Source organism: Micropterus dolomieu, linkage group LG02 (assembly GCF_021292245.1).
Source record: "Micropterus dolomieu isolate WLL.071019.BEF.003 ecotype Adirondacks linkage group LG02, ASM2129224v1, whole genome shotgun sequence".
Classification (NCBI taxonomy): Eukaryota; Metazoa; Chordata; class Actinopteri; order Centrarchiformes; family Centrarchidae; genus Micropterus; species Micropterus dolomieu.
Genome location: NC_060151.1, coordinates 21194064 through 21213644, shown reverse-complemented (window position 1 = coordinate 21213644; position 19581 = coordinate 21194064). Strand labels below are relative to the sequence as shown.

General features: G+C 40.1%; 1 protein-coding gene across 4 annotated transcripts; it reads left to right on the top strand.

The window, feature by feature from the left end:
* Positions 1-90: 90 nt before the first annotated feature.
* On the top strand, positions 91-16929 carry trip10a (thyroid hormone receptor interactor 10a). 4 transcript variants are annotated; one of them, XM_046032317.1, is made up of 16 exons: positions 91-382; positions 5874-5989; positions 6544-6600; positions 7020-7167; positions 7876-7938; positions 8432-8536; positions 8631-8759; positions 9299-9445; positions 9550-9738; positions 12381-12545; positions 12830-12853; positions 13514-13623; positions 13868-14000; positions 14516-14604; positions 14693-14826; positions 15325-16929. In XM_046032317.1, exons 1-16 carry the CDS (start codon positions 359-361, stop codon positions 15474-15476), a joined length of 1785 nt encoding a protein of 594 aa, XP_045888273.1. In that variant the 5' UTR covers positions 91-358; the 3' UTR covers positions 15477-16929. The 4 variants fall into 4 exon arrangements, with proteins under 4 accessions (XP_045888273.1, XP_045888289.1, XP_045888281.1 ...); XM_046032333.1 differs by lacking the exon at positions 12381-12545; XM_046032325.1 differs by lacking the exon at positions 12830-12853.
* Positions 16930-19581: the final 2652 nt, after the last annotated feature.

The window sequence follows — 19581 nt, the reverse complement described above, 5'->3', positions numbered from 1 at the left end:
CAGGATGTAGGACAGTGCTGCGGCCAGTATTTGTGGTTCAGTGCACTGCCCCTTTAAGATTTAGGATTTGGGAGTGACGCGGATATGAAAGCTAGTTTATCCCTCTTTCCTCCTTCACTATGAAAAATATTTGGACAAACTAGACTAACGACTGCCAGTCCTTGTTAATTAGCTAATTATGATCCTAGTTGACATTATTTGTTGAATGAACCAAAACCGGAGTGCGTAGTGGTTACGACTGATTTATCACCTCGGGATTATAGCTACTTGCTAGGGCCGTCCTCCGAGCTGTCGGGATAAACTTTGGAGAAGTTCTTTGTATTCGGGATAGTCAGGCAGCTTGGCCGACAAGCTGAACATGGACTGGGGCACGGAGCTTTGGGTGAGTCCATCATCTGACTCGCTTTTGTAGAAATAGCTACTGTCAGGATGCCGATTATGCGATTTCTTATATAGCGTTCGTTGAGAAAGTCTGTTAACGGTAAACGTCCTGTAAGTGGGGAATAGATGCAGAAGCCGAGAAACGTTGGCTCTGTAGCTGCAGGCTTGTGTTTGCAAAACGGTGCATTCATGATCACGGTTCCATTTTCGGACAGTTTTCTTTGGCGTTTAGTAGTTGAAATAAACAGTGGGCGAGCTGAAGACCCCTACCGACATGTTGCGCTTGTGGTAAGTGAAGCATAGTTGCAGTTAGTCTTGGAGCCACGTTTGCACGTCGTTTAGCTTTTGTTTGGATCTGGGGTTTTTACTGTGTTGCTCCAGAGTGTTATGTAGCAGGATATGCACAGGCAAACAACTGTAAAGTCACTTGGATTTAAAAGTATTTTCCATAATTTCTGACATAAATCACCAACTGTTAATCATATCTAGACGTACTAAACCAAAATCAACTCTGATAATTTGTATGTATTTCATGATATCACATGACCCGGATGACTGAGAATCTTAACACTTAATATTACCTGTGAATTTACAATGCAAATTGATGCTTATTCTGTATATACAAAGGCGTTTTAAGTGTGCTGAGGTGGGTTGTACCCAGTGGGATGTTTCACTGTTTACAGTCTGGCACTCCTTGCTTCCATAGAGATGAAATCAGATGCTTTCATTTGCCTTGACAACAAGCTTCATCGTTGATGTGCCTTATGTGTCCACCTAAAGGGCGTTATTATATATTCAACAAACAGTGCGCTGATTTTTCAAATTTCTTGATTCTCAAATAACGTGTTATTTGTTGGATTGAGTGGCTACATAAATAGATTTATTAGGACATGATTTTTATTAGATATAGTAATTAAAATAAACAGCTTCAGCTGGTAATTTTTAAAGAGTTGTTTTCCAGGTAATAAACTGCAAGGCACTGTGTGAATGTAGTGCTAACAGTAGTGACACTATCCAGAATCTAAACAAACCCTATTGAACGGTTTAACATATTACCTTGATCAGTGCCACAGTTTATGTGCCAGCGCACTGTAACATAGTGATACAGCCAGACATTTGCAAACACTCACACATACACATTCTCAGGGAACCTGAATATGTAAAATGGAGCATTGCAAAGATGAGGATAGGGAGGTTGTGACCTCATTACAGAATCTCCCCCTAGGCCTCTTCCCCTGTCCCTTTTCCATCCTACGTGCTGGTGCAACAGCCTAATTAGTTTTGCCCTACTTTGATTGAGTCAGAGAAACATCCGTACCCCAGTATTAATCAGAGGCTCTATCTTTGTATAAGAGTCTTTCCTGTCAGGTTGTTTCACTGATTGTAGAGGAAACTCTCCATGCAAAAGCCAGGGGGCCTATTCTGGTGATGTACAAACTGTTTAATTCCAATTTAAACACATATTTAATAAGTAAATATTGAATAAAACGTTTTGTAGCGTATGTGTATTTGACTAAAGCCTCACCTGTCTGGTCAGACAAAACCCTGCAGGCATAATTGGTTCCGTTAATGTTTGGCCGGAGAGTCGTCCCTAGGGCAAAGTCAGTTCTATGGCATCTGTCCCCTGATTGTTGTTAATCCAATGGCTATTTTAAGGCACACGTTTACAGAGTGCAAGATCAGTGTCTAGGCATTAGTGAGTGATAGTGAGTGCTACCAGGCCAATCCCGAGAACTACAGTGTGGCAGGTTTGGCTGGGCCAGGCCCCTAATTTTCTAAAAGACAGGGTGACTCAGGGTCGAAACATCCACCCAAGCCCTGTAGGTCGGTGACTTTCAGAGTGACTCCTTTAGAAGTTATGTGGCATTCACTTGATGCCAGTCTTCTCCCTGGTGTTACTGGAAGTATTTGAAGATGAAGTGTAAAGAACATGTTGGATGCTTGCTAGGTATAAGTCTTTTACAATGTCAGTGTCAATTTTGAAGCATGATGTAGCCTAAGAATCTTTCATTTTTGCACCCTAGCCTAAAATTTTGCCGTAAAAATAGGTTAATGTTAGAAATTCTATCATTACTGGGGCAGAAATGCTTACCCATCAAAAAGGTGAGAAAAGAGGCTACTGATACTACTACATTTCCCTAAGCAAACTTTTACAAGATGCAAAAAAAAGTGACTCAAAATGTCTAAAGGCATGGAAGGAGGGTTAATGAAATGACCATGATGCAAGCCACATACAACATGTGTAATTCAATCAAAATCATCACCATTAGTCAGGAGCAATTTCACAAACCATTTGTGATTTCTTAAAATCAGTTCAGTACAAACCCTGTCTATGGGGACCTATAAAGATCATTTTAACTGTGGCTTTGGATGGTTATAAATTGCTGTGGTCTGACAGCCACTGGTGTTTGACAAGACAGTGATAATGCCCTTGCAAGCTATTGTGATGGGTTTTAAGACCGTTTTAATGAGCTTGTCATTTTTCTAATTGGGCCGCTCTTGTTTTGAATCAAGCGGTCACCGTTAATTTACAGAGATCACCAGATGCTACTTTTTCTTCTGCCATTTATAAAAGAACACATAGTTAAGAGTTCATCCAAGGGTGATTATTTTCCAGCAATGCTGCACTCAACCTGAATAACATATGATGTGTACAAGAAGGAAAAGTCAACATGCATACAACTATCTAGTCAGAGTAAGAAGAAATATATATCCTAGACATTGTTTCTTAAAATTAAGTTTGAGTTTACTACCTGAATTGGAATCAATTAGTTTGCATCAGTTTTTTTATTTTTTTTTTTACCAACGCTTGATCTGCAGCATCTCAGATTCTCAGTTTTATAGTTTAAAGAACTGTGTTTTTGTGTGTCTTCAGCTGTGTTTCCAGTTGCTGCTCAGGTCGGTTTCTCAATTTAATTTAAACGAACACGCTGATTTTTTTTTTTTTATTTATTTATTTTAGGTAAAGTTAGTGTTAACTATTGCTGTCGGGTTGATGTGTTTGATAAAGATACACGTTATAGATATATGTTTAGCTGACAACATCCGTGTAAAATCAGTTTACTAGTTTGATAGTTTTAAGACAAAACACACAAAACAAAATATTTTACTGTGTGACAAATAAGTAGGCTCCATTCACTAACCCTCTTCATCATTCACAACTACTAGAACTAAAAGTAATAGGAAAACAATCCAGTAAAAGATGTTATTTCTTCCATGGTGTGAAAACTGTAAACTCAACAATACTTGAGAAACACTTTTTTCTGTACCGCACTGGGACACAACTTCCTCACAGTATTCTTGACTGCATAAACAGTCTAATGACTCTATAGTTTTATCATGCAATGATATGACTATTAATGTTCTAGGGTAAGGCATCAGGACGGACACTCTCAAAAAGATCTATTTATTAAAGCTACGATGCTTCGGCATTACATCGTAATCAGGAATGCCATGTATACCTCATAAAGACCATTGAAGGATAGCAAACTATTGAAGGCAGCTGTGGTGCATGGCATTTTAACTTAATACAGAATTGTTAAATTGTCTAGCACATCTGGTAAATGTTGTTAACAATATTAGGTATCCACTGTGCAGCTGTGTTAAATACAGAAGTGTAATTGGAATGGGAGTATTGGTAAGAGTGGGATTGCAAAATACAGTTTTGGGGACCTCTACTCTGTTCAACCTACACCCACAACAGCTTGTCTAACAATTTCTCAACTGTCCATCAATCTCCACATTAGCTGACCTTTTTTGCGCGCACAGCCACAGCCTGATCAGCATTCTCGAAACTGATGCAAATACTTACTTATGCAAAATGCCTATCAAGAGATAAGTCTGGTTTCCATTTCTGCTATCATAGCCTTTCCATAATATGTTGCACCTACTCCTCTTAGTGTTATTGTATTTTGTATTGTAGTTCCATTTTACTGCTTTTCCTATTGTTGCAAGGTTCTATTACTCTGGGAGTGAATGTGCTGGCTACAAGCTAATGGCACTGCACTTCCAAATGGTGTACCTTTCCCTCTTTCATATTTCTCATCTAATACATCTTGCCATTTTACAGTGGATTGTATAAAAACTAGTGCTGCTGAACTACAGCACTAGGCCTTGACCAACAGGCATTGTATCAAAGTTACCATCTGTGCTTCTTCATGCTTACACAACTATTTATTCTTACTTGCTCGCTGCCATTTCAATTGTATTTTGATTTGATGCTGCCTTCACTGCCTGGTTATTTTATGTGTTTGAGGTTACTGGGTAAAACAACATAGTTTTTTGGGTTAGTAGCAGCACATTTACTTTTCACTAATCAAATCCTAGATTCATGTGTTTTGATGGCGAGTTAGTAGATAATTGCAACCTTTGTCCTCTGTTCTGTTGATGTGGTGAGGTTGCACTGGATGCATATATACTGTAACTACTTCTCACGTTTTAAATCATTCATAGATGAATAAATTGTCACTTTTACACTTTAAGAGATATAAATTCCTGCCATTAGGTTATTTTACTACTATTCCTATTGTAAGTCAAATATAGGACAGTTATTTTCCACATCTAAATTACCTTAAGCAAAAATAATGTTGTAAGTTGATTAATGATTAAATTAAATTAAACCCCTAACACTGACTATTGGTTAGATGTTATTGTGGTGATGGATCACAGGCCTCTCTGTCTTAACCTTTTAACTGTGTTCTGTGATCAGGCTAACCCTTATCTCATTCATTTGGGGTTTGTCTCTTTAATTTTACCTGAAGGGCAGTACAGAAGAACATGGTCCAACTTGTCAGGAATCCCCTTTCAACATGCCCCCTCCTCAATACTAAAGTCAGGAGCAAAGAAAGCTTGGGGGCATTTTTTTGAGTTTAGAGCGAGAGGAGATTGGCTCATCTCGCACTTTTAACAAACGTGTCTGAGCTTGATTTTGTCATAAAGTGCTCAATTGAATAAGGAACAAACGAGGGCGAGAAACACAATGTACCTCCTTCATACTGTACAATATCAAAAGGAAAATTCAGCTGAACTGTGTCAGAGGTCTTTGAATTTGAAACTAGACCTGAAATAAGTCAAATAGCTACATTAATAAGGACTCTGCGAAGCCCAATTAATGTAATTCATAGTATGTCACATCGCTCTCAAGATTACTATTCTTAAACATTTCACTCCACACAGTACAGCAGGATATTTAGAGGAGCGCCTCCTTTTTCCTGCCTGTGACCCCAGTGTCCTTTGAACAACACGGGCGCCCTATGATTTAAAGCTAGGCGGAAGTTTAGAGACCATTGTGCACATGTGGAGTGCATTCGTGGAATCCAACACGCAGGGAAAAACGTTGATGTGTGAAGTTTATTACCCTCCATTCAAGATTAATTTTAGATGACCTCAAACTCAACCAGAAGAATATCCCAGTTATTACCCATGTTCCACATCCTGCGGAGTGTTTGCTTAATATCTTTTCCTTATTTGTCTTGCATGCTCCTTTTCTCCAGGACCAATATGACATCATTGAGAAGCACACACAGTCTGGCCTGGAGCTGGTGGAGAAGTATGTAAAATTTGTGAAGGAGAGGACAGAGATTGAGCAAAACTATGCCAAACAACTGAGGTAGGCCTCGCGCTCGTCATTGTTCTCCTGTGCTGTGTGCCTCCAATGCTTGTGTACGAGTGTGTCGCTCAGTCCAGTGTGCGTGTGTGTTTGCATGGGTGCATGTTAAAAGGCTGTTTATGAAATCTTTGTAGGGTCTTATGACTACTTTGGGACAGAATCTAGCTTGTCCCTGAAACACTGGCCTCATTCTCAGCTGCAGTGTGCTCGCTCTTGCTCTCTTCATCCATGGTGCTCCCTCTCCCAGTTGCCTCCCAGTCTGCAGGCCCACATCTGTTGTAGTGCTGAGCTTTGCTGGAGAGGAGAGGAAGTGGGAGCAGACTGGCACATGATAGACAGGATGTGGTCAGAGGGAGAGTGAAAGGAGGAAGAACAGCTATTTTAATAACTTCATAGTGGACTATTGTTTTTTAATGCTATTGTATAAAACAGCCAGTGGTTGCACAAGAATAGTTTTAATTTAGTGAGCTTTCTTTGACATCAACCAACTTTTCCCTTTTGAGAATTTAAGAATGTGTCTACGCATTCGTTTGATGCGCTTTCACTGTCCACAGGAACCTTTCCAAGAAATATAACCTAAAACGAAGCAGCAAAGATGAACCAGAGTGCAGGTGAGCCATTGTGGGTTTTGTTGCAAAGCCTCGCTTGAAAGAAATTGCATTTAGTGGCAAAACCATGGCAGCTAAAACTGTATTTACTGGGTCAATTTGGATTTACACCCTCACCCTAATAGCTTGTTAAGCACTCACTGAGGAAACTAACAAAGGAAAACAGAACTGATCTGTAAATAATATCACGTTTCAAAAAGTTAGGAATCGTTTTGTCGTCGATGTCATTCAAGCTGAAGTGCTGTTGGAGCCATTTAAATGCCCCTTGAAGGAAGCAGGAATAAGGAAGTCATGGGCTTCTTATTATGACTTGGCCCTTTGCTGATTTGTCTTTGAGCCTGCGTATGTGTTATCTTATCAGTGGTCCCATCACTGTGTTCTTATTTCTCCACCCTTTCCTTTCTCCTCCTCTTAAATGGTAGGTTTTCCAGCTACCAGTCTTTCTTGGACATCCTGAATGAGATGAACGACTACGCAGGGCAGAGAGAGCTCATTGCTGAGAACATGATGATGAGCATTTGCATCGATCTCACCAAGTACCTGCAAGAGCTCAAGCAGGAACGCAAGACGGTGAGCTTGATATGGAGCGGTCCAAAATCTCTGCGTGATTATACCAAAAAAGTTCAATTTGGTAAAGTGGTGTTGAGATTAAAACTTGCTTTAAATACACTGTGCTGAGGCTCCTTAAAAGGCAACAAAAACACAGGCATTTAAAAAAAAACTTGAAATTATAAGCCAGTTATCAAAATAGTTGCAGATTAATTTTGTGTCGCTCAACTAAATGATTAATCGACTAATCGTTGCAGCTCGTGTGTGTGTGTGTGTGTGTGTATACTAGTATGTGCCTGCAGCACCATATTCAACAGCAGCTAGAGAAAATGCCAAATGAGAAGGAGTGTAAAGGGTGGGAGGAGAAGAGAGGGAGATTTAAAGTAGGAGTGGAGATGTGGAGACCTCACTGTTGTGGCAGGAAGGAAGCCTTGCTGATTGTCTCCAGGGGGAAGCATTCTCTGAAATGTGCTGTGCCATTTCTCTATGAGGAATGCATTGGCTGTGTCCCATTTGATTGCCGAACACTGCAGCCGTGTACAGGCCCTTGCTGCAGACGTGATGTCTCAAACAGACACACTGGTATTTGTTTTCTCGTCTGTTATGTTGTGTGGCTTTTGGAGGTCATTGTTTATTCTGTGTCTACCCCTTACACATGGTTGTCTCTCTCCCTGTCATCTGACCCGCCTCCCCTCCTCTCACTCTGTCTATTTTTATGAATGTCTGCAGTATCTCATGGAGGCCAAGAAGGCCCAGCAGAGTTTGGAGAGCACCTACAAGCAGCTCGACAGTGTAAGTCCAAACTTGGAGTGATTAAAAGATTTTCTAAATAGCCTTTTTTCCCCCCTGAAGAGGTGTCCATCTTATGTTTCAGGATTAAATTTTCTATTTTGATACGCAAGGCTCATAGACATATTTCTTACAGTCCCTTTTGTCTTTGAGTTGGTTTCATTATGAAAGATGGGGAAACTTCTCTGTAAGCAAATGGCTGCACGTGCGGTGTGGTTGGTCAGGTGGCTATATTTGTATATAGTAAAAACAGATGGCCAGAGTGGAAAGCAGTTCTCCATTTTCATCAATCCAAGACCTCTTTATTTATGATTGGAGATGTTATGCTCCAAATGCCCCCAAGTTGTCTTTTTAGAAAGACAGTGAAAAATGCTTTGCTCAAAATAGTAGAAGCTCCTCATATTTCATTCAGGCAATGGCCTCACTTTCTGTAGCTGAATGGACTGAACATGGTCTTTCACTTTTCCTCTTTCTTTCTTTTCTTTCTGCACATCAGAGTAAAAAGCGGTTTGAGAGGGAATGGAGAGAAGCGGAGCGTGCAGCACAGTACGCAGAGAAGACTGATCAAGACATCAATGCCACAAAGGCGGATGTTGAAAAAGTAACAAAGGGGGGGGATATATATCAATTTTACCACGATCAAAAGTAGAATCCGATGCACTTGGTTAAATTGTTTGCTGTATTTGTGGTTCTAGGCCAAACAACAGGCTCATATGAGAGCACATGTAGCGGAGGAGTGTAAGAACGACTACGCTGCTCAGCTTCAGAAATACAACAAGGAGCAGAACCAGTTCTATTTTAGTGATATGCCACTCATTTTCAATGTAAGTGAATTTCCTATGGCAACATGACAATATTCCTATGCTCAGTGTTTATTTGAGTTGTAAACATATGGTACAGTGATAACTGGTACTAGTTCGACTAAATATTGTTAAACTGAAAAACTTAAAATGATGAATGACTTGTATGGCACATTGCAACATTAAATAACAATGTTACTAACATTTTGAGATTGAACTTATCGTATTTAGTACTTTTTTTTTTACATTTTACATTAGATTTTTACAAAATTCAATAATTTTCTCCAAAAGCAAGTTTTGGACCAGAAATAAAAGTTGCACTCACACTGATTCAAAGCCAGAGAATAATCAGTTAAATCGGTTAATTTAGTTTCACATATTCACATGCTAAAGTTTTGGCTTTGAAGCTTTCATCAGAGCATTAAAAATATGTTTTATTATTCTAAATAACTAAAAATCTTGATTGTTATTGAGATACTTGTTTTATTATAGACTATTTATTATGTATTGTCTCAACCCTAATAATGGCAAGTGTCAGAGCAACTGTTGTGTGTGTTCACCAGAAATTACAGGATCTGGATGAGAGGCGAGTACGGAAGTTGGCGCAAGGCTACATCTTGTTCTCAGACACAGAGAAGCATGTGATGCCTATCATTGGCAAGTGCCTGGAAGGCATTACTAAAGCTGGCACTAATGTTAATGAGAGAAATGTGAGTTGGTCTCTTTTTTTCTTTATGTAGCCCATTTGTTTTAACTGTAGATATGTTTGAAAACAACTCTTGATTGCTCTTATCCATAATCACATCTAATGTAGGACTCCATGGTCGTAATAGAGCAGAACAAATCAGGCTTTGAACGTCCTGGAGATGTAGAGTTTGAAGACTACAGTCAAGGGATCAACCGTGCCTCATCTGACAGTAGCCTGGGCACACCTAAAGGCCCCATGGATCTTCTGGGAAAGAACAAGAGCAAAAACTTCTGGCTTTTCAGCAAGAGGAGTAAGGTAGGACATTCCACGCTAGCAGAGCACATTAGAATAATAAGACTAATTTAGCCTAATAAAATGGCCTCTCACTAAAAGAGATGGTTTTTTGCATTGTGGAAATTTCGCAATAAATGCACTAGCAGGTTCCTCCATCAATGATCGACAACTGTAAATTTTGAAAATCTGCTGTTGGGTAATCAGTCAGTGTTAGTGTTTGACCCACAGAGACAGCAGGAAGAGTGAGGAAATCCCCTCTACAGAGAGTAGTCATGGTGGACATGTGGTTTTTGCTACACACACACACCCAAACACGCGTACACAACCTTCTCATCTCTAAAGCTAAGTGTAATAATGCATGAACTTTTTTCATTAAATTATACATGAACTCACACACACACTCACACCCCAACACTTATAGAACCGGTCCTTTGCATGACTCTGTCCCTGGCTGTGAGTGAATAAACCTTCCCACCAGACGCACACACACACACACACACACTCCCTCCCTGTCACTGCAGTATGGTTTCCAATAGGTCAATTGGCAGTCAGCATTCTGCTGTGCTTTTGCTTTCATCAGCACGGGGCACAAACAACATTGAATTTCCCTCTACAGGCATCCACAAACACTGCGTTCATTATACTGCCCAGAACCTAGCATTATGTCTCTCGTCACAATAACATCTTTGTGCCAGCAGTCTGGATGACACCAGGTTTGCCAGGTCAGAAAAATTGGATCGGGTCCAACCACACAATCACACTACAAATGTTAACATTGACGTATTTGTATTTGGTCTTGAGAATCTATTTGGGTCACACATTTTAAATCATAGAGCTTATCTCAAAGGAGCACTCTTGCTGAGGTCCAACATTTAACTGGTGATATGAGTAGCTGACCACTAACCAGAAAACAGTTCCCCTCCTCCTGCCCTCACACTAAATGATCCCTTCTTTCTTCCCTGCATTGTTTGCTTGTTCAGCGCCTCTCTTTTCTCTCTGCATGTCTTACTGGCTGTGCTCTGCGGTGCCCTCTTCCTGTTCTGTGTATGTGTGTGGCACACTGCTCTGTGTCACCAGTCATGCTCTCCCAATTAGGCCTGTAGCAGTATGAATAGGAGGCTGAGTGAGCTTTTGGTTTATGCCTGGCTCCTAAACATTCCCATTTTTAACTGCGCTCCTGTACTTAGATTCCAATAACTCTCAAGAAAAGTAGCACCTACCCAATAGATGTTCACATAATAACAGTGCTGTACTTCCAGCTCTAGTATTTGCACTAAAAAACTTGTTGTAGGGCTTTTTTAGACGGTCACTATTGAAGGCTAGAAGACATCAGCCTCCTGTTTAATTTAACTAATAGATTACACACCCACCTTTCTACATAGACATACAGCTGACACTGAAAGATTTTACTATAGTTCACACCAGGCATGTTTCAAGCTAACTTCTTTCTAAGAGGTCATACAGGGCATTCATCAAGCCCCAAAGAATCTATATGCACAACTGACACTGAGGCAGTCTGCAGGCTATTTATAACAAACGCAGTGATATATGAAAGGATATTTTATGTATATAGGTCAGACTCAGAGGATAGCCCCGGCAGAACTGTGAACAAGATTTTTTCACACAGAATCTTAATTGAGTTAGATAATTCAGCTTTAGGAAGGTTTTTAACGTGTGTCTTATTTTCATAGTGTGGGCCATTATCGATGGGAAAACATTTCACAGACTGTTTGACTGTTTTCACTGTAGACGCACAGGAATGTTATGACCAAACTAGACAACTATACATGGCTTTGTGAACTTTGAGAAGTTTTCTACAGCAAAAAAAGATGAATATTTTTTACTATAAACTAGCCCACTACAGCACAGTAAAGACAAGAAATCAGTCAGAATGTAAATAAGCTCAATTATACCTACTTTGGGAGTGGATATCCAAATGAATGTACTGAACTGTCCGTTATATTCATCAATGTCTGCATTCTGAGGCATTATATGGCTATATTATAAGTGGCTCGTCAATAAACAATGTTTATAGTAAACAGATTGGTTAACACGTTTAACTTTCATCTTTGTTTTCACTTCCAAGTAAGATAATAACAATTAAATTAGTTGTAATGTTGTGTCTTTGCAGTGTCACTGTATCTCTACAATGAGGCTGGAGTAAAACATATTAACCTATGATTGGTAAAACTATGAGAATAAGGCTGTAAAAACGATTATTTAAGCAATTCAAATTTAGTTTATTCTAGCTGGCCTTCCTCAGTTCCTCACTGAGGCCCACTCCTCCCTTTAACCTGGCTTGAGTTTGACTTCAGGTGTTGGGCTGCTGTGGCGCTGGTGTGGGAGCTGTGGTTGGTTGCTCGCTGTCTTGTTTTTGTATTTTTTTTATTTATTTTTTATGTGTGTGTTGATGAAAGCCAAAGACACAGATGTGTGTTTGTGTTCTCTGGGCTCATGTGCTGGGTTTGCTCCAGTGTTGTCTTCCTGGCTTTGTGGTGTGCTTTAAGGTGTTGATGGTGTCTTTTTCTTTCCCTTGTCCCCTTGTTGTTTTTGTCTTCCTTCTTTTTCTATCCTTCCATCCCCCTCTCCCCAATCCTGTACACCACCCTATGCCTGCATACCTCATGCTTGGGTGCTGGTACTTTGGTCTCGCCCCTCCTCAGCTCTCTCCCTCCACGCTCCCACCTTTCTCCACACCCCCCGCCCCCTCGCCCGCTAACGGACCCCCTTCCCCCAAGTTTGGCCGGGACCCCCTGTCGTACTGTTTGAAGGAGATCAATAAGACAGTCAAACCCAGAATCTCTTCCTTCCGGACACTCAGGAGATCGGTGAGTCACCAGAGGAGAAGGTTTGGATGCCAGGAGAGTGCCACTCATCAGGGCTTGCACATCATCCTGTGTTCCCGCTTGTGCAAGAATGACTGAATTCCTTAGATGAATAAGACTTAACATTTTCAGTACTAAAACATGTAGCATTGATCTCACTTCTCAGAATGGCTCTTTTACTATTCTTAATATTATTCATGTTATAAACATGTTTTTATGGTTGGAAGAACTACTTTTAAGCATATTATGGGATTTTTCTATACACACACTGTTTCTTTTTTCTTCAGAAGTTTACTCCAGAGAGAATCACGGTAATATGGACAACAAAGCTGGTCTGGGTGTCTCAGATGTGTGACACATAAAAATGGCCACCTTTCCATTACAACAGCTCATGTCTTTGTAATAATGTCCCCTTCACATATCTCTGCCGTTTCTGTATTTGAAACAACACAACTTGCAGCATCCAGCATCATGTTATGTGGCAAAAGGATTGTAATCTTGAGTTTGTATTGAAGAGGTGGCCACCTGGTGGTGGAGCAAGGGACTACAGCTTGGTAGCACAAGAGGAAACTGAGCAATTTATAGCTCAACTGTCTTGGGTCACCTTTTCCATCCAAAATTGTATTTCTTGTACTTAAAAAAACAAAACCAAAAAAAAAAATCTGCCAATATAAAGTTATTAAAGTATGCTACATTAAAATTGTTTGTCCATGGGTGGTGGTTTTAGGTTCAGCTCACTGTTGTCCATGTGTTGGCTTTACAGAAATTTGAAGTCTAACAAATGTTCAACTAGGAGATTTGAAACTAATGTTTTGTCAGTCAAACATCATCCCGTGAGCTAAACTCAAACCACAGGCTTGGTGTTCCCCCTGAGGTATCTGTTTTTGTTTTTTTTTTGCCGTGGTTACTGTTGTAATGAAAAAGTGAGACTGAGTTCAATGTTAACCCACCCTTCCTGTGAACTCTTGTAGCCTACGGTGACCGAGGACTTCACCCATCTTCCACCAGAGCAACGCAGGAAGAGGTTACAGCAGAAACTAGATGAAATTTGCAAAGAGTTGCAAAAGGAAGTAGATCAGAGGTGAGTGTTTGTGTGTACATGTGGGTATCTTCCTGCGTATTAATAACCATCTCTGTTAGAACTGCTCTGGTGGGAGTGCTGATATAATAATCATGAAGTGTACAGAAGTATGTGTAACTCTGTAGTGTCAGGTGTGTGAGAGAGTTTGAATTGTTTACTCAGCCCTGAGCTCTGCAGGGAACCTATTTCTTCTGGAAGTCACTTTTCCCCCTTCCTCCCTTGTTCCCCTCTCTCCTCTCTTCAGCGAGGCCCTGGGGAAGATGAAAGATGTTTATGAGAAAAATCCTCAAATGGGAGACCCTGCTAGTCTGGCATCCCAAATCAGTCAGACATCACAAAATATAGAGCGGCTCAGAGGAGAGCTCAACAAGTATGAGGTAATCCCCATCTCTGTTGGTTATTCATATTCATTCATCATTTACAATAGTTATGAATTTTAATATATTATGAGGACAGGATGCTCTTAGCATTTTATTCTAAGCTATTATAAAATACGTAGGGTGTCCATTGTTTGTTGATATATTATGAGGTAACCATATAACTTGTTATTCAGTAAAGCATATTATGTAAAAGGGCCTCTTTAATTCCACATTATGAGGTAATCAGGCCCTCGACTATTAATTTTTAACTAATGATTAGATAATTTAGGAGAACTAACGCAACAAATTACATGCTAAAACTTTTATTTTCTTTTTGTAACTGCATTTATCTGTCATGTGGTTTTCTTTGTTGTCCTCTAAACAAATGTGTGCTGGTTTGGAAACCATTGCTGACGTGGGCCTGTAAAGCCAATTGAGGCTGTGTGTGTGTGTGATGAACATGACTTGATAAATCTACCTTAAATGCATCCTCTCATATTAAACAGTATTTTCACTTCCTCTCTCTGATCTAGACATGGCTGGCGGAGGCAGGAGGTCGAGGGGACACAGTGCGCTATAAAACTCACACCTTCAACAACAACGGAGCTCATGATGGACTCAGGTAACACTGAATTCTAATAATAGACAGCTGGTTTGGCACACTGATGTGTCGTCTGCTCTGCACAGAAAACCTATGTTTTTCTCTCCAGCCCTGATGGCGCTCAGTCCGACGAAAGCACACCTGATCCTTCCCAGGCCATTTACGCTGAGTTTGATGATGACTTTGAGGACGAGGAGCTAACTGCTCCTATTGGGAAATGCACAGCCATGTACAACTTCCCTGGTATGTCACAAGCTGTTGTAGGTGATTGTTGCACTCCACATTTTTGAAGAATGTGTATGATGAGGTGACTAGCAAGTGCGCTTTGTAGGCTAGGACATTTTTCCTTGATCAAATGTCTGGATGAAAGGAGTCAGTTTCCTCTAAATGTACGCCTTCGTATACATTTGACTTATGAAGTATTATTTCTGTTTGTGTATTGAAGATGTTATCTAGGTATCTAATTGGGGATTAGGTGGTCCTACTTGCCAGTAAAAAATGCAGGCAGTGTTTTTAAGTTTCTGTCAATTGTGGATCCACATATATTTCAAAATTATAATAGCTTGCCTTTTGATCAGCAAATGAAACATGTAGTTTCTGGCAGTATCATTATTAAAAATGTCAAGTATTGTGGAGTGGAAATTTCACGACAGAAAATCATGCATCAAATGTTTTTGGTCTGACTTAGTGAGGCTTGTGTAGCATAAATATTTTCTATCATCTAGTTTGTCTCTCTTTCAGGTGCCAGTGAAGGGACCATCTCTATGCAGGAGGGGGAGGTGCTGGCCGTGGTAGAGGAGGACAAAGGGGATGGCTGGACCCGTGTCCGTAGGAGCAATGGGGATGAAGGCTACATACCTACATCTTATGTCACCATCTGTCTAAATAAATGATAGACATGTGAGGAACAAGAGAAGAAGAAATAATCATTTCACCAAACTGTATGCACTTCTTCCAATGGGACCAGTCATAAAGAAGCCACAGCACTATGGGTGTGACCACTGGCGTATCCAGAAGGGGATCCAAATAAGGTGCTTTGATTTCTTGAGAGGGGCCCCAAATGGGCAGAGGATTGGAGCTAACAGTGTGTTCCTCATGGCTTAAATGACATTATTGTAATCCCGGTTACATAAGCCACCTAAACCACAAGGTTATTTTACTTTTTGATATCATGTCACAATATTGTTTGGTTTTGATTCAAAAGTGTTGCATGGATCTTAGGCACCATCATGGTAAGAGTGCTTACCTCGTTCCAAAGCCTAATAAGACATTAACTTCTGAATGTGAGAGGAAAAAGTAGAGGAGGAGGAGGAGGAGGAGGAGGAGGAGGAGGAGGAGGAGGAGGAGAAAGATGAGTGCTGCTGCCATCTTTACACTGAGTGTTAACACCAGTAATATTTAGGAGGAAGTTACCTCACCTGTTCACCTTTTTCAGTTAAACTGACCTGCTCTGACCCTTGGAAGTCCACTCCACCGGTGAACCTAGAATATATGACCTGTTGCAGTTCTCATTTGCCACTCTCTAGCTTGACAAAGACTTGGTAAAGATTCACTTTGCTCATGGTTAAATCTTAAGTGTCCACAGAGGATGGGTGCGATTTGGGGGAGAATGCTTCACTTTTGGTTTAGCAATGTTTGAGACCAACGGTGTAGCCGGCTCTCCCATCATGGTAAATCACATGCACACATCCGCACAAACACTTCAATGTTCAGACAATCGCAGCCATATCATTATTTTAAATGTAGAGCAGTAACAAGGATATAGCTGTTGTTTTAAAATAGTTACAACCTGAAAATTGTACGAAGAATAATTTATTACAAATGTGTATGTTTTATAAATAAAATTTTCAAGTTTGACATAAGTTGTACTTTGTATTAAGGCATGTTGTTCTATTCCCCATGCACTCATAGTGGGTAGTCTGTAGCCATAAAAGGGAGTAAATAATGCACATATAAAATGTGCTACATTAAGACTATTGTATTTATGTAATAAATAATATATATATTTAGCTATCACAACACCACTATTGTCTTATTAGCTTTTTAACTATTCAAATAAAGACTGTTACATTGTGAGAGAAAACTACGTCTCTAATTATGTTGCGAATACTGACTTAACACCTTCTCAAGATGATTCAACTCCTGTTTTTTTATGTTATGGAGCCAGCAAGAAGAAGTAACTGCTCATGTGTCTTTGGTGCCTTTCTGGTTACAAGCATTTTGTATATACCATTTTTGCATGTAAGACATTTAGTTTTTTTTCAAGACTTAATAAATGTAAAGCACATTTCAAAGTTAGAAGTGGTTATGGCATTTCTGGACTTGGAAAATAAATATTTGAAACAAGCATGGTGTCTGTTGGTCCTTTAAAATTGTACAGTTTCTTGACTGATTTTGTTTACATGAGGCTTATAAATGAATTGAAGTTAGACTTTAAATAATATTGACAACCATTTTAGGAGTTTTCTCCCCAAGAACAACTCGGTCAGTACATTTACTGCTCCCCATGACAGTTTAGTCAATACTGAAAAACATGCATCACTGTTAGAAGCAGAAGCTGGAAAGAACTGGAATTTGTGGTTTCACAGGTATGCAGTTGTTGCTCTGCCATAAAATAAGTCAGTGGGTGGATGGAAGATTTGAGTTTTTGCAGATCAAACAAGGTTTACTGTAAATTCTGCTTTCACACTTGCCAAAGTAAGACTTTCAAATTCAAAATCTTTATTTTCCAATTCGTCTCTCTGTGACATCAGATATTTGATGGATTTCTCTCTTATTTCTACTTTCATTACACAATCGTGCAGGTTCTTAAATGCTGACTGAGCTGCTGTGCGCAACGAAATAACATGAACTCTAAAAAGCTTTTCCTCCATGACTTGGATACAATTTTAGATGTAAACGCCCTGGAAACCACAATATTTTTATCTCTTATCACAAGACAATTCATCCACACCCATCCATTCAGTTAAAACTTTTATTTGGGAAAGTTGTCTGTCCTCGTATATGATTTTGAAGGTTTATAGTACCAACTTATATTCCTACCTTTTCTCAGAGCTCAACACATTTGACAGCTTTTTTTTTCAAAATATCACCATTAAGCTGTAGTGCTTTTTGGCACCACAACAAAGTCTTTAAAAATCTTCTCAAAAACATGTGGATGTTGCCAGAGAATCAGACAGTTTGGGATGAGGAAGCTGCACATGTTTCTCTTGCATTTTGATGGTTCAGTGTTTTAGCAATGACGATTAATTTAAATTGAACTGCAGTAATGAATGTGTAGCTTCCTTTTCTTAAGGTTGCCATTGTTTCAGAGGATAGAGGTTTTGATGACATTGCGTCCAGCAGCTGAGGACAAAATTCCAGTACCTTATTTAATAAAGAGGGACAGAACTCAGTTCTTTCAGGAAACCCCAAATTTATTGCTACACCTGTACATGCAGCCTATTCTCAGTAGGTGGCACTGTAACATTATGTCTTGGGGATGTGGCATAGACCTGCCATCTACTCTCCTCTCTGCATAATTATCTTTTCAATATAGGCCATGCATTTGCATACCTGATTAAATTGCACTGGCTTCAAAACCATACTGTTCATAATGACTAATTAAATAACCCCAAATTAGCATGCGCCCCACTTTCGTATCCACCTTACTCACAACAGCAGACAAGTGAAAAGAAAGACAATGAAAGTGAACTTGGTCAAACACAAGGTTTAAATTGACTAATTCCATAATTTCTCCAATGGAAAATTAAAAATCATTGGACAGAAATGATGGGGCTCTGCTCAGCTAAAGCAGCATCCACCAGTGGTGTGCAGTGGAATCGAGTGACTAGCGGGATGGTTGAGAAATCATATCATGATTTGTATGCAAAGCCTTCAGACTCAAGATGCGTTAAAGGTCAGCTTTTCAATGAAGCTACTGGACACAGCCAACATCCTGCGCCTGCTCGCAGCTGGGAGAAAGCACTGCATCCTGGCACCTCAGCTCAGCCTGGTGGGGACAATAAAGGGGAAATCCAAACTGAATAGCATATGGTAGAGAAAAACCAGCTGCTGTAGTATCTGATGTGGGTTCATACTTTAAGCATATCTCACTCCTGGCTACACCACAATCAGCTGTGACAACACCTGCTATAAAATGCAGTCATCATAAGAGTGTGGACAGAAACATGCTTGGAGGTTTGAACACACACGAAGAGGTAGGCTACAGTTTTCTACCCTTTGTGGAACATTAAAGATTCACCTTTTTAAAAACAGACAACAGAGATGGGAAAAGTACACCTTGGCTGTCACGGTTGACCATACCTGTTAACAACATCTATTATTTCTTACCTAATGGTAGAGATTAGACTGGAGTTGCTCCAGTGGTTTGGAACATATATCCTGCGGGAAGATGCTTTGGCAAGAAGATGTAGGTTCCATATTTGTACAAGATAGTATTTAAAAGATAACATCTCTCTTGGTGTATCTCATCTTTTCTCCACCTCTTACATGGCATTAAGATTTTTAATATTGTTGTTACATACTTCTAAGAACCCAACAGCAGGACAAGGAACAGGGAGGATAAAGAGTTAGGTTTATTCACAACTTCACAAATACGCAACTGAGGTTTTTCACTTGAAGTCACGCAAAAAGGCAGGCAGACTGCAGAAAAACAGGTGAGGCGCTGAATGAGGCAGACAGACCTCTCACAGGGAACAAAACCTGATGCACAAGCAAAAGCAAAAACAGAGTCAGGCAAAAAGTCAGCCAACATGAGCAGAGCAAAGCACTGGCCGAGACTCAGAAGTTGGCTGTTGCGTGGCCAGGGTGTATATAGTGCCGGTCTTGATTACTGGATGAGTCTCAGGTGAAAAGGTGATTGGACAGCCAGGCAGAGAGACCGGCAGCTCAGGCAAGAGAGAGAGAGACAGAAGACAGACAGGGGCAGACAAGAAACACGTGGGAGGGGGGTGAAAGGCAGAAACACTAGCTGAGCTAACTAATAAAAATTAGCAT

Coding starts and splice junctions, on each gene's coding strand:
- trip10a (XM_046032317.1), top strand. CDS start 359: ATGGACTGGGGCACGGAGCTTTGG. Junction 7,939..8,431: donor CCTACAAGCAGCTCGACAGT/GTAAGTCCAAAC, acceptor TCTGCACATCAG/AGTAAAAAGCGGTTTGAGAG. Junction 12,546..12,829: donor TCCGGACACTCAGGAGATCG/GTGAGTCACCAG, acceptor TTTTTTCTTCAG/AAGTTTACTCCAGAGAGAAT.